This window comes from Primulina huaijiensis, chromosome 18 (genome assembly GCF_012295235.1).
Source record: "Primulina huaijiensis isolate GDHJ02 chromosome 18, ASM1229523v2, whole genome shotgun sequence".
Classification (NCBI taxonomy): domain Eukaryota; kingdom Viridiplantae; phylum Streptophyta; class Magnoliopsida; order Lamiales; family Gesneriaceae; genus Primulina; species Primulina huaijiensis.
Window position 1 is genome coordinate 2,820,425 of NC_133323.1, and position 14,937 is coordinate 2,835,361.

Genomic DNA, 14,937 nt, shown 5'->3' on the forward strand with positions numbered 1-14,937 from the left:
TAAATATTTTTATTTGAAATATCAAATATTATTGTTGCTTTCGTATTTTATTTTATTTTAATTTTTTTTTTGTGAGTTGACATTTATTGCCTGCAACTTGCAGCTAGACGGGTTGACCCATTTGACAGCACCAGCACCATGTATGACGGAGTAGGTCCTGAAACACGTGCTTTGTAGTTTGAAGGACGTCCTATTTGAAATCTATTATTCCAGTCTTGAGACTTTTTGTCATGGTATTTGTATTCCTCCAATAAGATTTATATTAAAAAAATATAATTTATATTCAACTCATACTTTAGGAGATGTCAAAAACTTATGTGAGACGATCTCACGGGTTGTATTTTGTGAGACGAATATCTTATTTGGGTCATCAATGAAAAAATATTACTTTTTTATGTTAAGAGTATTACTTTTTTATTGTGAATATTGGTATGGTTGATCCGTCTCACAGATAAAGATTCGTGAGATTGTCTCATAAGAGACCTACTCCTAAGAGATATATCGTCATGAGTTGATTTTATATGACTAAAATTTAGAGAGCGTTTTAGAGATCTTTGCTTATTTTAAAATTATTATTTTAAAGATTATTTTTGGAGTTGAGGTGAAGCTAAAGTATAAAGTATTTGGAAAGAAAAGTCGAAAACTAATACAAATTAAAGTTTGAGTGTATGGAGAATAATTGCTTTCAAGCTAATTTTTAGTTAAATTACAATTATATACTCAAATTATATAAAATAATTCTCTTTTAATTACCTAAAATTTGATACTTACATTATAAAAAATGTGTATATAATTATTATCACCTTATGAATATTGTATCAAAATTAATATATATTTTTTTAAAATGAATGTTTTAAAAAAAATATATAAAATTAATAAAAATAAAAACATAAAAAATGAAAAAAAAATTTGTATAAACACACAAAATATATATAGAGAAATTTTGAAAATGTAAATTATATAAAAATACAAAATATTATTTAAAAAATAAATATAATATGATAAATATTTTAAAGATATAAATGTCAACATATAATTTTAAACTCAAAAAAAAAAGCAAGAAAAAACCTTCATAATCTTGCTTCGAATTTTTAAATAAAAATTATAGAAATTGAACCTAAAATTAACATTTACAAACACTCAAAAACAATTTCATAAAAACTAAAATTAATAAAAGACTTCCTGAAAACTCTTACGAACAGTAGTTTAATGTAATTCAGCCGTGACCGTTAACGAAATTGAACAAAAAGTCCACATGATAGGCCCCACGCCATTTTGCACAATTTGCTTCGTATATTCTTCTCACACACGATTTGGACCTACTTCTTCCATGACCCTAATAACAAAATATTTGATATCATTTTCTCAATTTGCTTTATTGTGAATATCCAAAAATTAGATAGGTTGACGGGGACAATGATTAAATAGATTTTGTAGGATTATAAGCTTTTAAAATATATTTAGTATAAAATGTACGTCAAAATTTTTTATATGTGGTGGAGGAGAACTAGTCCAAAATATTTTGCCACCAGAACTAAAGATTGTTGTAATAATAATTAGTAAAATGAAGCTATTGAAATCTAAAAAACAAAAGGTAAACCAATCGTTTAATGGATGCATTCATCTCTAGCGGGTAAAAATTTCAAACAAGAGAGTGGATTTCGACCTCTGCCATGTAAATCTCTCATTCTCCGCGGATGCCGACAAAGCAAAAGGGAATTTCCTATGCGATTCAATATATTTTGGGTTTCAAATTCTGTTAGCTAGCCCTGCAGAAACCTCCCCATGAAGTAGTTGAAGTCATGGTGTTGAACCCGCAATTGCTTTAACCAAGAATCTGCTACGCTCAAAAGTGACGCTAGCCTTTCTCCATCTTCCCCATTTTTGTCTGAAATCCATACATCAACTTGCATTTTATAGGTGGCTAATCCAAATGGCCGGAGAGAGATGCTTTCTCCTCCTAATTTTCTCCTCCCCTCGAAGTTCTCAATATTATCTTCCAACTCGCTGCTATCTGTTCCATTATGCATTCAAGTATTGTTTGTGAGACGATATAAGTGTTAATATAATGCATGGGCAGGCGAAAAAAATGTATCGGAATGTAGATAAAACCTTGAAAAGAAGAGGAAAGGGTGTGATACGTGAGAAAGCATGTTTGAAAGTTTTTGATGGTTCGTCCCATAGGAATGTGATAAATGGGGTACCTGTATTCATATTACAATTTACATATACATGAATTTGATCCCTTCAACACCAAATATAGTGATGCGAGAAGGGCTGGAGCGAAACTAACCACGAAACTGCCATCCAACTAGCGGGCAAAAGATCAACACTTCTATACGTTGTTATTCCCCGGTATCTTTGAGAGAAGCTATTTACCTGACAAGTAAATACTTGGATTTTTCAAAATAGTTGAATCTCTCCAAGTCAAATAACAAGACAATGCATGAATGTTCACGATTCTCACTGGAATCATACATAGTTTCCGTGCACAAAGATAAATATTGTTCGGTAAAAGCTAGAATATGTTCTCGAGTGCAATTATTGAAAGAAAAAAAATCAGTTCCCATATAAGGAAGAATCGTTTGCCATCAAATCGCCTAACGAAAATCTGGAATTAAGACCCCTACAATATAAACAAGACAAATATATATTGATTCGCCTTCAAAAGTATAAAGTTCCACGTCTATTTATTAGATGCCTATCAAAAAAGGAATTTGATTGATTCTATCATATCATATCTGCGACAACTTGCATCTCCTTTTTCGATTCTCCGGTGCGCTTCCACGCTATCATCTTTTTCAAGTAACAATTCAAGATACACCAGAAAAGATACAGAGATGTCTAAATTAATCCATAGATACACTAAAAAAATAAGAGATAAACCACCTTGTCCACCAGAGGAACTCTTTCATAAGGAGAAGATGTCTCGAAGTGCTGAAAGTAAAGATTACCCAATCGTTCATCGGAATTCCAAAAGCTTTCTTGGTCGACCAATCCTTCTTCGGACGAACAACCATCCCATCTTGACAGCTTCTCACTCTCACTCTCATCACTGAATGAATCACTGGAAGAATTCCTCGTCTCAGTACTTGTTGAGTCCATATCCTCCCTATCCCTAATATAAATCATCAATTCAATGTATCATTATAGACCATCTTCGGAACAGAACATAAGAAATGTAACTCAAAGTGGCAGAACTAAGAATTTCGAACAACAAGCTAACTATAGACTCTTTCACTACCCTGATACTTCTTATACAGAAGACTCCACTCTTTATAATCGAAAGATTAATTTACATCATGAACACGCGCAAAGAATCAATCGCCCATCTGTCGAACTAGAAATCACATTAACAAAGATCACTATTTCAGTTTATAGAAGAATTGGGAGATGCAATTACCTTAAGTCGATTGAAGATGAACTGCTGGTGAAAATTTGAATAGCAGAGAGATAAGGCACAAAATACTGGGTTAGATTATGGCCACCATCTGAAATAATTGGAACTCCAAGCCCACACGCACTCCATTCATCAAAACTATCCCAAAGATCACCTAATGTGAAGAACTCAACTTTCTCCCTTTCCCATGGATGCCATAGCTTATTAAGCTTCCTCATCTCGCTCTACATAAACAAGTGAAACCAGAAAAAGGAAAAAGATGCATCAGTCAGTAAAAACTTACAAACATAACCTAAATACGCCAAAAAAAAAAAAGCCAAAAAAAATCTTTAAAAACGAAACAAACCTTGGACAAGAATCGAGATGGGACCACGGGTGTTGTGCAATTCAAGAAGCTGTCAAGGTTCGATTGTTTCGAAACCTCCTTGTCGAAAGACAGCATTATTTTCTTCAAACACAGAAACCAGAGAGGTGGAGAGAGAGAGCGAGCTTGCTCTGAATCTTTGTTTCGGAGAAAAGAGAGAACGGAATAAAAGTCGCATACAAGATTACAAGGCTAGGACGTTTGTACAAACTAATTGGGATAAAAAACGACCTGGAGTCCTTTTCAACTGTATCATTTATCCTTGTTATTTTAAGGAAAAAAAAGTGGGACAAAATTCCACTCCTATCTGATTTCCGATCCAAGGGAAAAGCGCATTCAGACAAGATTTTCTCACAAGGGTCAAGACCAAATTTCTTTTTTATTTTATTTTCAAAAAAAAATTCTAGAAAAGCCAGAAGATATGAATAAAAATTGAGAAAATTATAATCAATTGACTCGTTGCCTATTTTTTTTAAAAAAATAGTTTTTCTTATATATTGAAATATAAAAGACGGTACCGATAAAAATCTAGCTTTAGCTGTAATTAACTAAAATAAAAATTAAAGTTATTTATATAAAGAACCTTAGAGAGGTCACCCTCTTTGATTATATGTTTTATTACACACATCATCACATACACATCCACTGAATATATATGTATGAATAATATCAGTTATGCGATTATTCACTTACTGATTATATNAGATTTAATTTCGTCCCAATCATCGAACAACACTGAAGAGATGAGATTTCTCGCCTGTTTTAGCAGGATTCTCCGCCACAACTCTGCTTCCACCAAGCTGTTGGTGCTATGTTCTCTCAGGTTTCAGTTCTTCCTATAGAGATTTTTATTTATTCATGGACTGGGATTTATGACCATTCTTCGTAAACATGTAACTGTGTTTTGTTTCCGGGAGGTTCAGATTGCTTCGATTTTGGAATTGTTATTGTATAATGTAATCCCATTTTTGCGTCCTTCGTTTTTCTTGTTTTTCCAGATCTTGCGTTTCACTGTCTACCCTTTTTCCCGTTCTCCACTGGAATTGTTCTGCTTACCGATATTAGGTTGTTTTTTTGTTTTGGTAAATCGTCGACCCCATTTCAAAATGATTTCTGTTGCTTCGAGATAATATGATGATTTGAATTTTCGCTTAAAAGTGTGCTTGATGGAGAATTTTTTTTCTGAAAAATGTTCTTATTATTATTTTTCAAAAGATGCTTTTAAGTGGTTTCTTGATGTTTGGACGAGTTTTTAACTCCTTGTCGAGCATTTCATACAACAAAATGATGTATTTTATAGGAAACTAAACTTAAAGCTTTTAGTGCTTCCTCTTGAGCTTTTTAAGAAAATATGGAAAAATATATTTAACTTCCTTGTTTAAATATAAAGCCGCTCCAACTTTTATTTTAAAAAATTCATTTAAAAAGCCTGCTACATAGAGCTTTTCTTTATTTTGGTGCTTTTGTGTTCAGACTCACCATAAATTGTAGGTTATTGATGGTTGATAATTCTATGCTCGACTGATTTTTGCTTTAGCATAAACACATTTTAAAATTTTTGATACGGGTTTACACAAAGTTGAAGTATTACAAGGGCTACTAACATTACGATTTTTTCCGGTGACAACTGAGGAATTAATTTCTCGATGTTGCCTGAGAAATTATTTGAATGTCCTAATTTAATGCTCTAATATACAAAAGTAACAAAAAAAATACCCGAACTCTTGTCCCTGGTTAAATCTAACTTTGATGGTTAGCATTCGATTCTGTTTCGTGAATGTTCTATCAGTTTGAAAACTTATGTGAAAGTCAGTCTTTTGCTAAAGTTACAATGAGCTCGAAAGATGCAATCCTGGTTGATAATTTTTTAATGCATTTTTAAAAATTTTATATGCAGCAGCTTTATTTTCTAAATTCAATTTCAGTTCTGGAGACAATATCCTACCTGTTTATTGTGAAATATTTACGCTACCTCTTGGATGAATATTACTGCTCCTAAAGTTTTTTCTTGTGGGAATTTAATCGAGACTTTACTTAGAACTTAGTCAGCAATGTTTAATACATGCATCGGATGTTTCAACTTAGTTGATTGTTGGGTTGACAAATACAAGGAATCTTGATTTTGATGATTACAAAATTTGGTATTGCATTTGTAATATATTTATTCAAGAATGAAGTTGCTATGTCAAGTTGGAAGTTGAAATTCGAAAGCAATCAAACTAAAAATCTGGCGAGCTGCAGTTTTTTGACGATATCTTACAGTTAGGTGATGCAAATGACAAGTCGCCAAGACGATTGAATAGAAACTCAATTATACACAAGTCATATTTCACAACAGCTAAGTTAATTCAGACGTTATCCAGGCGAAATATTAGTCGCAAGATCGAGTTGATGGAAACAGAAACAACAACCAGCTCAGTCTGACCAATTCTGGTATATTGGTCATATCTCGCAGCTCAGTTATTCAAATGAAACGATTCGGTATGTGTTACAAAGATACGAGAATGATCTACAAATCATCTTCACAAGTCAAAGTTTGAATTGGATCATAAGAAGCTGATAAACCATAATGAAATTGCTGATTCTTCACTGAATGAAGAGCATGTTCAAGATTGCTAACTGTTTGATCTGTTGAGCATCTCTCTTATACAAAATTGGAATTGAGTGATTCTTGATTCCATAGAAAGCTAATATAAAGGACTACAACTTTTATGTTTACCACTTTGTCCAAAAATCGATGAATCAAAAGTTATAATAAAAAGAACAGAGCAGCTCGACTTGATCAGCTTGACTTGGTTCAGCTCAAGTCAGAACAAACAGATCGACCATATCAGACCAAAATGATATGATGGCAGAACAAACAGACCCAAGCGCATCAGATCAGATCAGACCATCAACAACCCAGTTTCGCAAAATGGCCAGAAATACGAATTTGACCGTTGCAATGTCAGAATCCGTACACAACATTGCCAAACGGTCATATTCTTGTATATAATGTCTATATCACTATTGGAGGCAATAAATACAACATATTGAAGATCAAATACAAGCTTTGGAAAAAGATTCAAAGCATGAGCATCATATATGAAGAATATTAGCTAGAATGAGAGCAAACCCAAGAAGGGAAGTCTTAATAGATTTATTAGTTTAGTGAGAGCTTTTCCTTTGTGTGTGGGGATACATTTGAAAGATAAATACACACTGTAATAGATTAAATACTCACACACAATCCACTCACGAGTATACGTGAGAGTTGAGCTTCAAAGTTTAGATTAGTGGGTCTTCACACAAAGACATTAAAAATTGTGTTTGTAGTATTGACATAAGAGACGTTAAACATTATTGGAGTGTGAGGTTATGGCCTACAATCGAATGTGCTGGGAGTTTTAATTAGACAATAGATAAGTCCTAAGTTAAAATGATTTTGTACAAGGAGTTGTATAAATCAAAGTCTTTTAGTGAATCTTTCTTAGGTGGAAGATGGGGTTACGTAGGAGTTGTTAATCTCCGAACATCCATAAAAAAATTTGTGTCTATTTATTTATTGCATTTAATTATTGCTACTATTTTTAAGATGCATTGTTGAAGCATTTTATGTTTTTTCAAATACCAAGGTATTGCATACAAAGTGTTTGATAAAATGCTTCAACCAAAACATTTTTACACATTTAACTTGCATATCTTTCAAATGTTTTTCAAAATATTTAATAGGTTTCTATGAATGATTTTTTTGAGTGTCTTTTGCTTGATTTGAAATTAAACTCGATTTAATTTATCGGTGTTCAATATTTTAAAAACCGAGCTATTGTAGCTCAATTATCTCCCAATCGATCATTTTATTGATGCTTACATGAAACTATCCTTGCAAAGTTGATTTGTTTTGGTACTATGGTTCCTGATATCAAGATTGACAGATGTAGGACCGATTCATTCATCGATCACATTGTTACTTTTCCATGATTATATAACTCATTTAAGAATATGCAATTTCTTTTATCCACTTAGCAAAGTTTCAATTTTATATGTATTCTTATCACATGATTTACATTAAAAGTACATGAACTTAATCATTCTCTTCATGTTTTCAGCAAATTGAAATTGTATATTTGCCTTTTTTCTGCCTGTTCACAGTAGCGGAGGCCTGATTGCATATGCAGAATCACCTTCAGATGGTGGTATATCAGTGACAAAAAATCTAAATGAAACACAAAAGAAAAGAGTGGTAGTGCTTGGAACAGGCTGGGCTGGTGTTAGCTTCCTGAAAGATCTGGATATTTCATCGTATGATGTTCAGGTGGTTTCACCCAGAAATTACTTTGCATTTACGCCATTGTTACCTAGTGTGACATGTGGAACAGTTGAGGCACGAAGCATTGTAGAACCAGTTCGGAACATGATAAAAAAGGTAATTTATGTTTGAAGAAATTTGTTTATTATGTCTCGTTCTTCAACTTTTCATGGCGTATTTCCTATTTGTTTTGTTATCTGGGTATGTTTTCAACTAATTTTGGTTGTCCTTTCAATTATTGTTGAATGATTTTACATGTTTTTCATAAGAACCTTTTTGTTGTTTTGCCTAGGTTTTTTTTTTAAAATTGATCGGAGGATATTTACCTGTTTGCTTTTTACCATTTTTATTGACAGAGAAATGGAGAAGTTAGGTACTGGGAGGCAGAATGCCTTAAGATCGATCCTGTGAGCAAGCACATTTTCTGCAGGTCCAGTGTTGATGGAAATTTAGCTGGGAATAATGACTTTTCTTTAGAATACGATTTCTTGGTTATAGCATGTGGAGCACAAGTAAACACCTTTAATTCTCCTGGTGTATTGGAGAACTGCCATTTTCTCAAGGTATTGTCCATATTCAAAGATTGAAACTAAGATGTTCTTTAATTAATAAATTCAGCTGCCATGTGCTTTTATACCTTTTACCAGAAAGTTATTAAATTTCATGCAGGAAGTAGAGGATGCTCAAAGAATTCGGAGGACAGTGATAGATTGTTTTGAGAAAGCCGTGCTTCCAGGGCTGACTGATGACGAGCGACAGACTAACCTCCACTTTGTAATAGTTGGAGGGGGTCCGACTGGTGTTGAATTTGCAGCAGAGCTGCATGATTTTGTACATGATGATTTGGTAAAAATTTATCCCTCAGTTAAAGATTTTGTAAACATAACTGTGATCCAATCTGGCGATCACATCTTGAACACGTAAGTAATGGTAGCCATACTTTCTCGGTGTTTCTTGTTGGGAAGCAGAGAATGACTCAGAAACTGTGGTATCTCATGTGTCTGCAGGTTTGATGAAAGGATTAGCTCATTTGCGGAGCAGAAATTCCAAAGAGATGGTATTAAAGTTTTAACAGGACATAGAGTCATGAGTGTTTCAGACAGAACAATCAACATGAAGAAAAAGGTTTCGGGGGAGGATGTTTCTATACCACATGGAATGGTTGTATGGTCAACTGGTGTTGGGACTCGGCCCGTTGTGAAGGACTTCATGGAACAAATTGGCCAGGTATGTTTTGAATTGTGATTTATTCTTTTTACCTATCATATATCTGCACACATTGTTATTGATTAATTGATTCCGGGTCATCATGTACTCGCTTTTGTTAATTGTGGTCCAGATGAGTACATACACACAGTGACTGGGCGTTCTACTTGCAGGGCACCAGGCGTATCCTTGCGATTGATGAATGGTTGCGAGTGAAGGGATGTGAGGATGTATTTGCCCTTGGTGATTGTGCCACTGTAGATCAACGTAAAGTCATGGTAAATTTCGATTTGCACATTATTTTGTCTATTTTATAGGCAACATTTGTTAGATTTGAATTACCATGACACCTTCCATCTTACAAATTCATTCTCTGATAATTTTATAAAATACCAGAACACTGAATACGTTTATACCTTCTTAGTAAGTCATCCCTCTTTCCAGGTCACTTTGAATCATCTTTTTAAAGCTTGAGAAACAACAATCAAAATAAGCAGTTTCTTCTTAAGTTTTAAGGACCAACATATTAAATCAGCAGGAAAATGTACTTGAGTACTTTATATTAAGCGGAATAAATTTTTTATGAGAATAGTTTTCATTCACCAACTGTAAATAAAATGATAATGTATGATCTTGAAGTTAGGATTACAGAAAGGAGTACAAACAAATGGAAATATAGGAATATATGTGCAGAAACGGTTGTTGCCTTCTCCTTTTATTTATAAGCAGCCAGTGCACAGTGTAACAATCTTATTGTAGTTTCATAAAACGACTTCATGTCCTTCATTAGATTTGTTAAGGTAGAATATAAACCTCCAGTTTAATACTCTAGGTTACAGGAGTAGATTTTTCTATAGTACTGCATTGCCATCATCAACTGTTGTTTTTTCAGGAAGATATATCAGCCATATTTAAAGCTGCGGACAAAGACAATTCTGGTACCCTAACTATGGAAGAATTTCAAGATGTGATTGAAGATATCATCATACGTTACCCTCAGGTGGAACTGTATTTGAAGAGTAAACATCTGCTTGAAGTTACTGACTTTCTGCAAGATATATATGGAAATAATAAAAAAGAGGTAAATATTGAAGAGTTCAAGTTAGCACTCTCAGTCTGTGATAAACAGATGAAGAGCCTTCCTGCTACTGCTCAAGTAAGTTTGCTGGGCTGTCCATTTTTCCGTCCTTTTGCTTCTCACCTACCGAGTTTCAATTTAGTATCTTATGTACAAGGTTGCTGCTCAACAAGGAGCATACCTTTCTAGGTGCTTTAATATGAGGAAGAAATGTGAACAGCAGCCAGAAGGTCCTCGTAAGTTCAGAAGTGGAGGTCGACATGAATTTCTCCCCTTTCAGTAAGCTTTTCTTGTCATTTGTTTTTTTAATCATGTGCATCTGTCGATTTTTATTTTGAACACCATCATACTGATTTTTTAGTTCATACGAGGCAATTTTTTACATTGAACATCTATTTCTTTAGTTCATTTTAGTAAACAATTTTATTTTATTTTTTATCCTGAAATGAAACTATAGGCCACTCAACTGAAAGCAGAGGAGATTAAACATTTTTCACTAAGTATTAGTATATGTGACGTAAACTATTTAGTGATCATTGGGATGTTTATTTGAGACAGAGTCCAACGGAGATGAGATGACCTTGCCGATTACAAACAGAAAGTTGGAATTTAATTAATTAAACGGTGCCATTTGAGATAAAATATAGTTTCATCTCTTGTTTATGGTGTATGCACTCCTGCCTTGTGCCCTTTCTAGCATTCTTGCCTTTTCCTTTTCTAAACCTTAGACAATGCTGCATTCTTTTTTCTGTTTATGATCGAGCAGTATCTATTTCCTTTTTTTGAAAAGTTATAGATTTCATTAAAGCATAATGAATCCTTCGATATAGAGACTAAATACTTGGCTTTGACTGATTCCATTAGCAAAAATTTTTATGAAGCATAAGAAGGAGGCTTAAGTCGACGCTGAGAAGAGGATAATTCCACGAGCTTTCCAATGGTCCTAGTGATCTTTTACGAAGATCTTTAAGAAACATCTTAAATGGATGGAAATACAGATGCATTGGTAGACTTGAATTTGCAGCACAGGGATTGTGAGTTGAAGTTAGTTTGTAATATGAAACGACGGCATATTCATGTTAGAGTCGTTCTCAATGAGAAAATCTTTTTCGGGTGTTTGTTGACTAGATTTTTGGAAAACTATGTTTCGTTTCATTGTCAGTATGCTTTTTAATCTTCTTTATTTTTATTTATGAATACGTGTCAAGCCCAATAAGTTACCTAACTCTAATGTGCTTGGTTATGGGATTAAGAAATTAATTATTTGCCAAACCGGCAAATTTGATAAAGATGGATAGACTATGTTTAACTAAGTTTAGATTTGGAAAGTAGTGTGCTCTGTCATATTTCTTAGTGCACAAAGATGCGCCAGTGGCTACAGTAACCAACTCCTACCGCCAACGGTTTTCGTGAACAAAATCTACATTGATCGACCTAAGAGGTTCGAGAAGTGGGGAAAGAGTTCCAAGTGTCTAGCTCAAGACATTATCTTATGGCTTGAGTACCTTGATAGATTTTATGTCAAGGAAAGTGGAAGAATTTTTGATGCTCTCAATGTCCATGGAAAACATCTTGTTTGTGTGTCTATGTCCATCTAAGTGGTTCTAGAAAACAATTGATTTCATGCATATTTGAATTCTATCAACATTCTCATTTTGATTAGAACTCAAATGTTTATATTAGGGGCATGTTCAAGTTTTATCCATATGGAAATTCTTTGTAGACAACATGTATCAACTCCAAGGATTTGAGAGATGCGTGTATGTGGAATCTCCAGTAGATTTACACTGAATAAGAAATAGGGATTACTACAAATTTTAACCAAGAATGATATTTTGTTCAGGTGTATTAAACCTATTGCAACTTAAAACTTGTCTTGGATGCATTTCCAGCTGAAATCTGTTTCATAATTGAGCCAAATGATGTCTCTCTTACTTGCTTTTCATATATTATGTAGTTTTGTAACATTAGATCTCAAAATGCTTCAAATATTCTGAATTTCAGGTATCGACATCTTGGTCAGTTCGCACCACTTGGTGGGGAACAAACAGCTGCGGAGCTGCCTGGAGACTGGGTTTCCATGGGTCGTAGTACGCAATGGCTTTGGTATTCTGTGTATGCAAGGTCAGTAATTAGCTTTGTGTTCAATGAAGCTAATGGTTTTAAACTTGGATGGCTAAATTTGTCGATTTATGGTGAATTATTTGCATGCAGTAAGCAAGTTAGCTGGCGTACACGGTTTCTTGTAGTTGGTGACTGGTCGAGGAGATTCTTGTTTGGGAGAGATTCAAGTCGTATCTGAGTTCTTAGAAGAAATACTGGTTTTGAATAATTTTGGTGACTGGAGTTTACTTTTTCTGCTGATCGTGTCTGTATCTATGTAGTTCTCGTTCTGCATCTCATCTCAAATATGAATGGATCCGCTGTATGGTTTTCAAGATTTACCACTTGCGTATTTTATTGTGCAAAAATTGTTATTATTCTTCATGCTATTTGCCTCCATTATATTATTACTGATTTTTTCAAACCAAGCCAATTTCTTGTTTCGACCAAATAATTTTTAGATACCAAGTGATTTCTCTAGCAAAGTCATTCTGGTCATGACTCACGTACATGATTGTGAAATACAATCAATTTTTGCAGGTTAAATGTGCAATGATATCTAATCAGGAATAGTGTCATCCTCTTTAGTTTGATTAATAATTAGGTTTCTATCTTTATTCTTGTTCAACTACTCTATGGTTTTATCATTGTTATTTTTAGGGGTGAAATTTATTAATTTGTTTGGAAAGACAAATTGAAGTGAATTTTAAATTTATTTTATATTAAGTTATACGATTTCAATAGAATTATGTGGATTTTAATACGAATGTCATTTGAAATCCATATATCTCGTAATCCAAACAAAAACTGATGATGTTCGGCTAAATTGGGTGAGTTTGGTGGAGAATTTACCTCACTATCTTATTTTCTTGCGAATGCTGGTGACCGGCCAAAAGGGTTCTTTTTTGGGTCCAGAGTCGATGTCTGTCTAGAGATACTCGAGCAGTGGTCAAGATATGAGGGTATAGACAAGGTCTCTGATCTATTATCTTGTTCTTCTTGGTCTAATCAGCTTCCCTAGTTGTTGATACTCATATATGATTTATATAAAAGCACTTTCTTTACCCGGTTGATTCTCCCTTAGGTAGGCCCAGGCTCCTGATCTATTACTCTGCTTGAGTCCGAAGATGACCTGGGTTCTTTCCGTGGCATCACTACTACCTCCTTTAATAGTTGAGCTAGAGTCTTATTCACTGTCCCGAATGGTCATATTGAACTTGGGCGGAAGATCAATTATAGTTTGAATTTTAGGTGGGGCTAGGGCTGATAAAGACATGACGTAAGCTGTAACAGTTGAAAATAAAGAAATCTGAGAGACGTTGCTTTGTATTCATGACCCGACTTTTCGTCTTCTCGGGTGACCTGGTTCAATTTCGGATGTTCATCTCGTCCGTCCATTTACTTTGAGATCAATGGCTAGGACCGCTCTTCTCTCGCTTATAAATACTTACCTTCTTACATCATCTTACACTTTTGCATTATCGCATTCTTGTTCTCCTGCTCCTGTGATTCCGACTTCTTTTGCTCCTCTCCAATAAATCCATTTCGTCAATTCTGGCCGCTTTCTCATCTCCTTCATTCTCGTAAGTTTTTTGTTTCCTTCTAAACATATCAAACTCTACCTCCTCTACTTCGAGTGCCAAAGCTCATGGCTCCTTGGACCTAGAGTCCGCACCACGTTGCACTCCGACTCTACCCCTTCTGCGTCTTGTGCTACCTCTCCCCCATTACCTCTAAAAACTATTCACCGCCCTTCCTTCTAAGAAATCCCAAAAATTGAAAACTGTCCACCAGGCTGTCTGTGAGAAAAGTAATGGCAAAGTTCGTGCTCCCTCCAAAACAAAGACCGAGGCCCCGGGTACCCCATGGTTTTCTACTGTGGCCAGTACTCTACGTTCGGGGGCCGACGAAGACCTTCAAGTTCTTGGATCTATCCCTTCTTCTTGCTCTTTCCTCATTCTTGATCCCTCGGACCGAGCTGACCGGTCCTCGGAGGGGTTCTGTACTTTTTTCGCGACCAAGCCCATAGTGGTCTTTAGTTTCACATCCCTTCTTTCTATATTGAGATGTCTAGTTTTCTTAGGTCCCTTTAAATCAATTACATCCCAACTTCTTACGCATAATGACATTGACCTATTCGCTCTTTAAAATGCATAATCTCTTAATTAACCCCCTCATCCTCTGTTACTTCTTTGTATGCCGGTTCGACCACCGTATCTTTTCTCTGAATGCTCGAGTAAACAGCCAATTCTTTGATGTCATATCCTCTTCATTGAAGGGCTGGAAAATGACGGTACCTTTTTTTATTAACCTCGTTTCTTCTCCCAGTTGGCCGATTGGCTTTCAATCCAAGCTTACGGCCCAGCCCGAGCTCCCCAACAACTATAAGACTCGAGAACCTTATGTTTGAAGCCAGGAGCTCATGGAGGGGCATAGTTTTCTTCTTCTATGTTGATTTACGAGGAAAATCTGATGTCCTACGAGTTGAGTGCCTGTGT

General features: G+C 34.8%; 2 protein-coding genes across 2 annotated transcripts; one reads left to right on the forward strand and one right to left on the reverse strand.

Moving 5' to 3' along the window:
• Positions 1–1,595: 1,595 nt before the first annotated feature.
• On the reverse strand, positions 1,596–3,984 carry LOC140964031 (uncharacterized). Its single transcript, XM_073423515.1, has 6 exons — positions 3,747–3,984; positions 3,404–3,624; positions 2,890–3,118; positions 2,294–2,379; positions 2,113–2,204; positions 1,596–2,014 (listed from the first exon to the last, which is right to left on the reverse strand). The coding sequence occupies exons 1-6, from the start codon at positions 3,840–3,842 to the stop codon at positions 1,764–1,766; spliced, it is 975 nt and encodes a 324-aa protein (XP_073279616.1). The 5' UTR covers positions 3,843–3,984; the 3' UTR covers positions 1,596–1,763.
• A 469-nt stretch (positions 3,985–4,453) lies between these two features.
• On the forward strand, positions 4,454–12,823 carry LOC140964763 (external alternative NAD(P)H-ubiquinone oxidoreductase B1, mitochondrial-like). The gene is made up of 10 exons (XM_073424692.1): positions 4,454–4,587; positions 7,896–8,169; positions 8,409–8,615; positions 8,722–8,972; positions 9,060–9,279; positions 9,432–9,536; positions 10,151–10,414; positions 10,494–10,615; positions 12,341–12,460; positions 12,551–12,823. The coding sequence occupies exons 1-10, from the start codon at positions 4,508–4,510 to the stop codon at positions 12,636–12,638; spliced, it is 1,731 nt and encodes a 576-aa protein (XP_073280793.1). The 5' UTR covers positions 4,454–4,507; the 3' UTR covers positions 12,639–12,823.
• The last annotated feature ends 2,114 nt before the right edge of the window (positions 12,824–14,937 follow it).

Coding starts and splice junctions, on each gene's coding strand:
- LOC140964763 (XM_073424692.1), top strand. CDS start 4,508: ATGAGATTTCTCGCCTGTTTTAGCAGGATTCTCCGCCACAACTCTGCT. Junction 8,170..8,408: donor TTCGGAACATGATAAAAAAG/GTAATTTATGTT, acceptor TTTTATTGACAG/AGAAATGGAGAAGTTAGGTA. Junction 12,461..12,550: donor TGGTATTCTGTGTATGCAAG/GTCAGTAATTAG, acceptor ATTTGCATGCAG/TAAGCAAGTTAGCTGGCGTA.
- LOC140964031 (XM_073423515.1), bottom strand. CDS start 3,842: ATGCTGTCTTTCGACAAGGAGGTTTCGAAACAATCGAACCTTGACAGC. Junction 2,205..2,293: donor AGTTGGATGGCAGTTTCGTG/GTTAGTTTCGCT, acceptor ATATGAATACAG/GTACCCCATTTATCACATTC. Junction 2,015..2,112: donor CCTTTCCTCTTCTTTTCAAG/GTTTTATCTACA, acceptor ATAATGGAACAG/ATAGCAGCGAGTTGGAAGAT.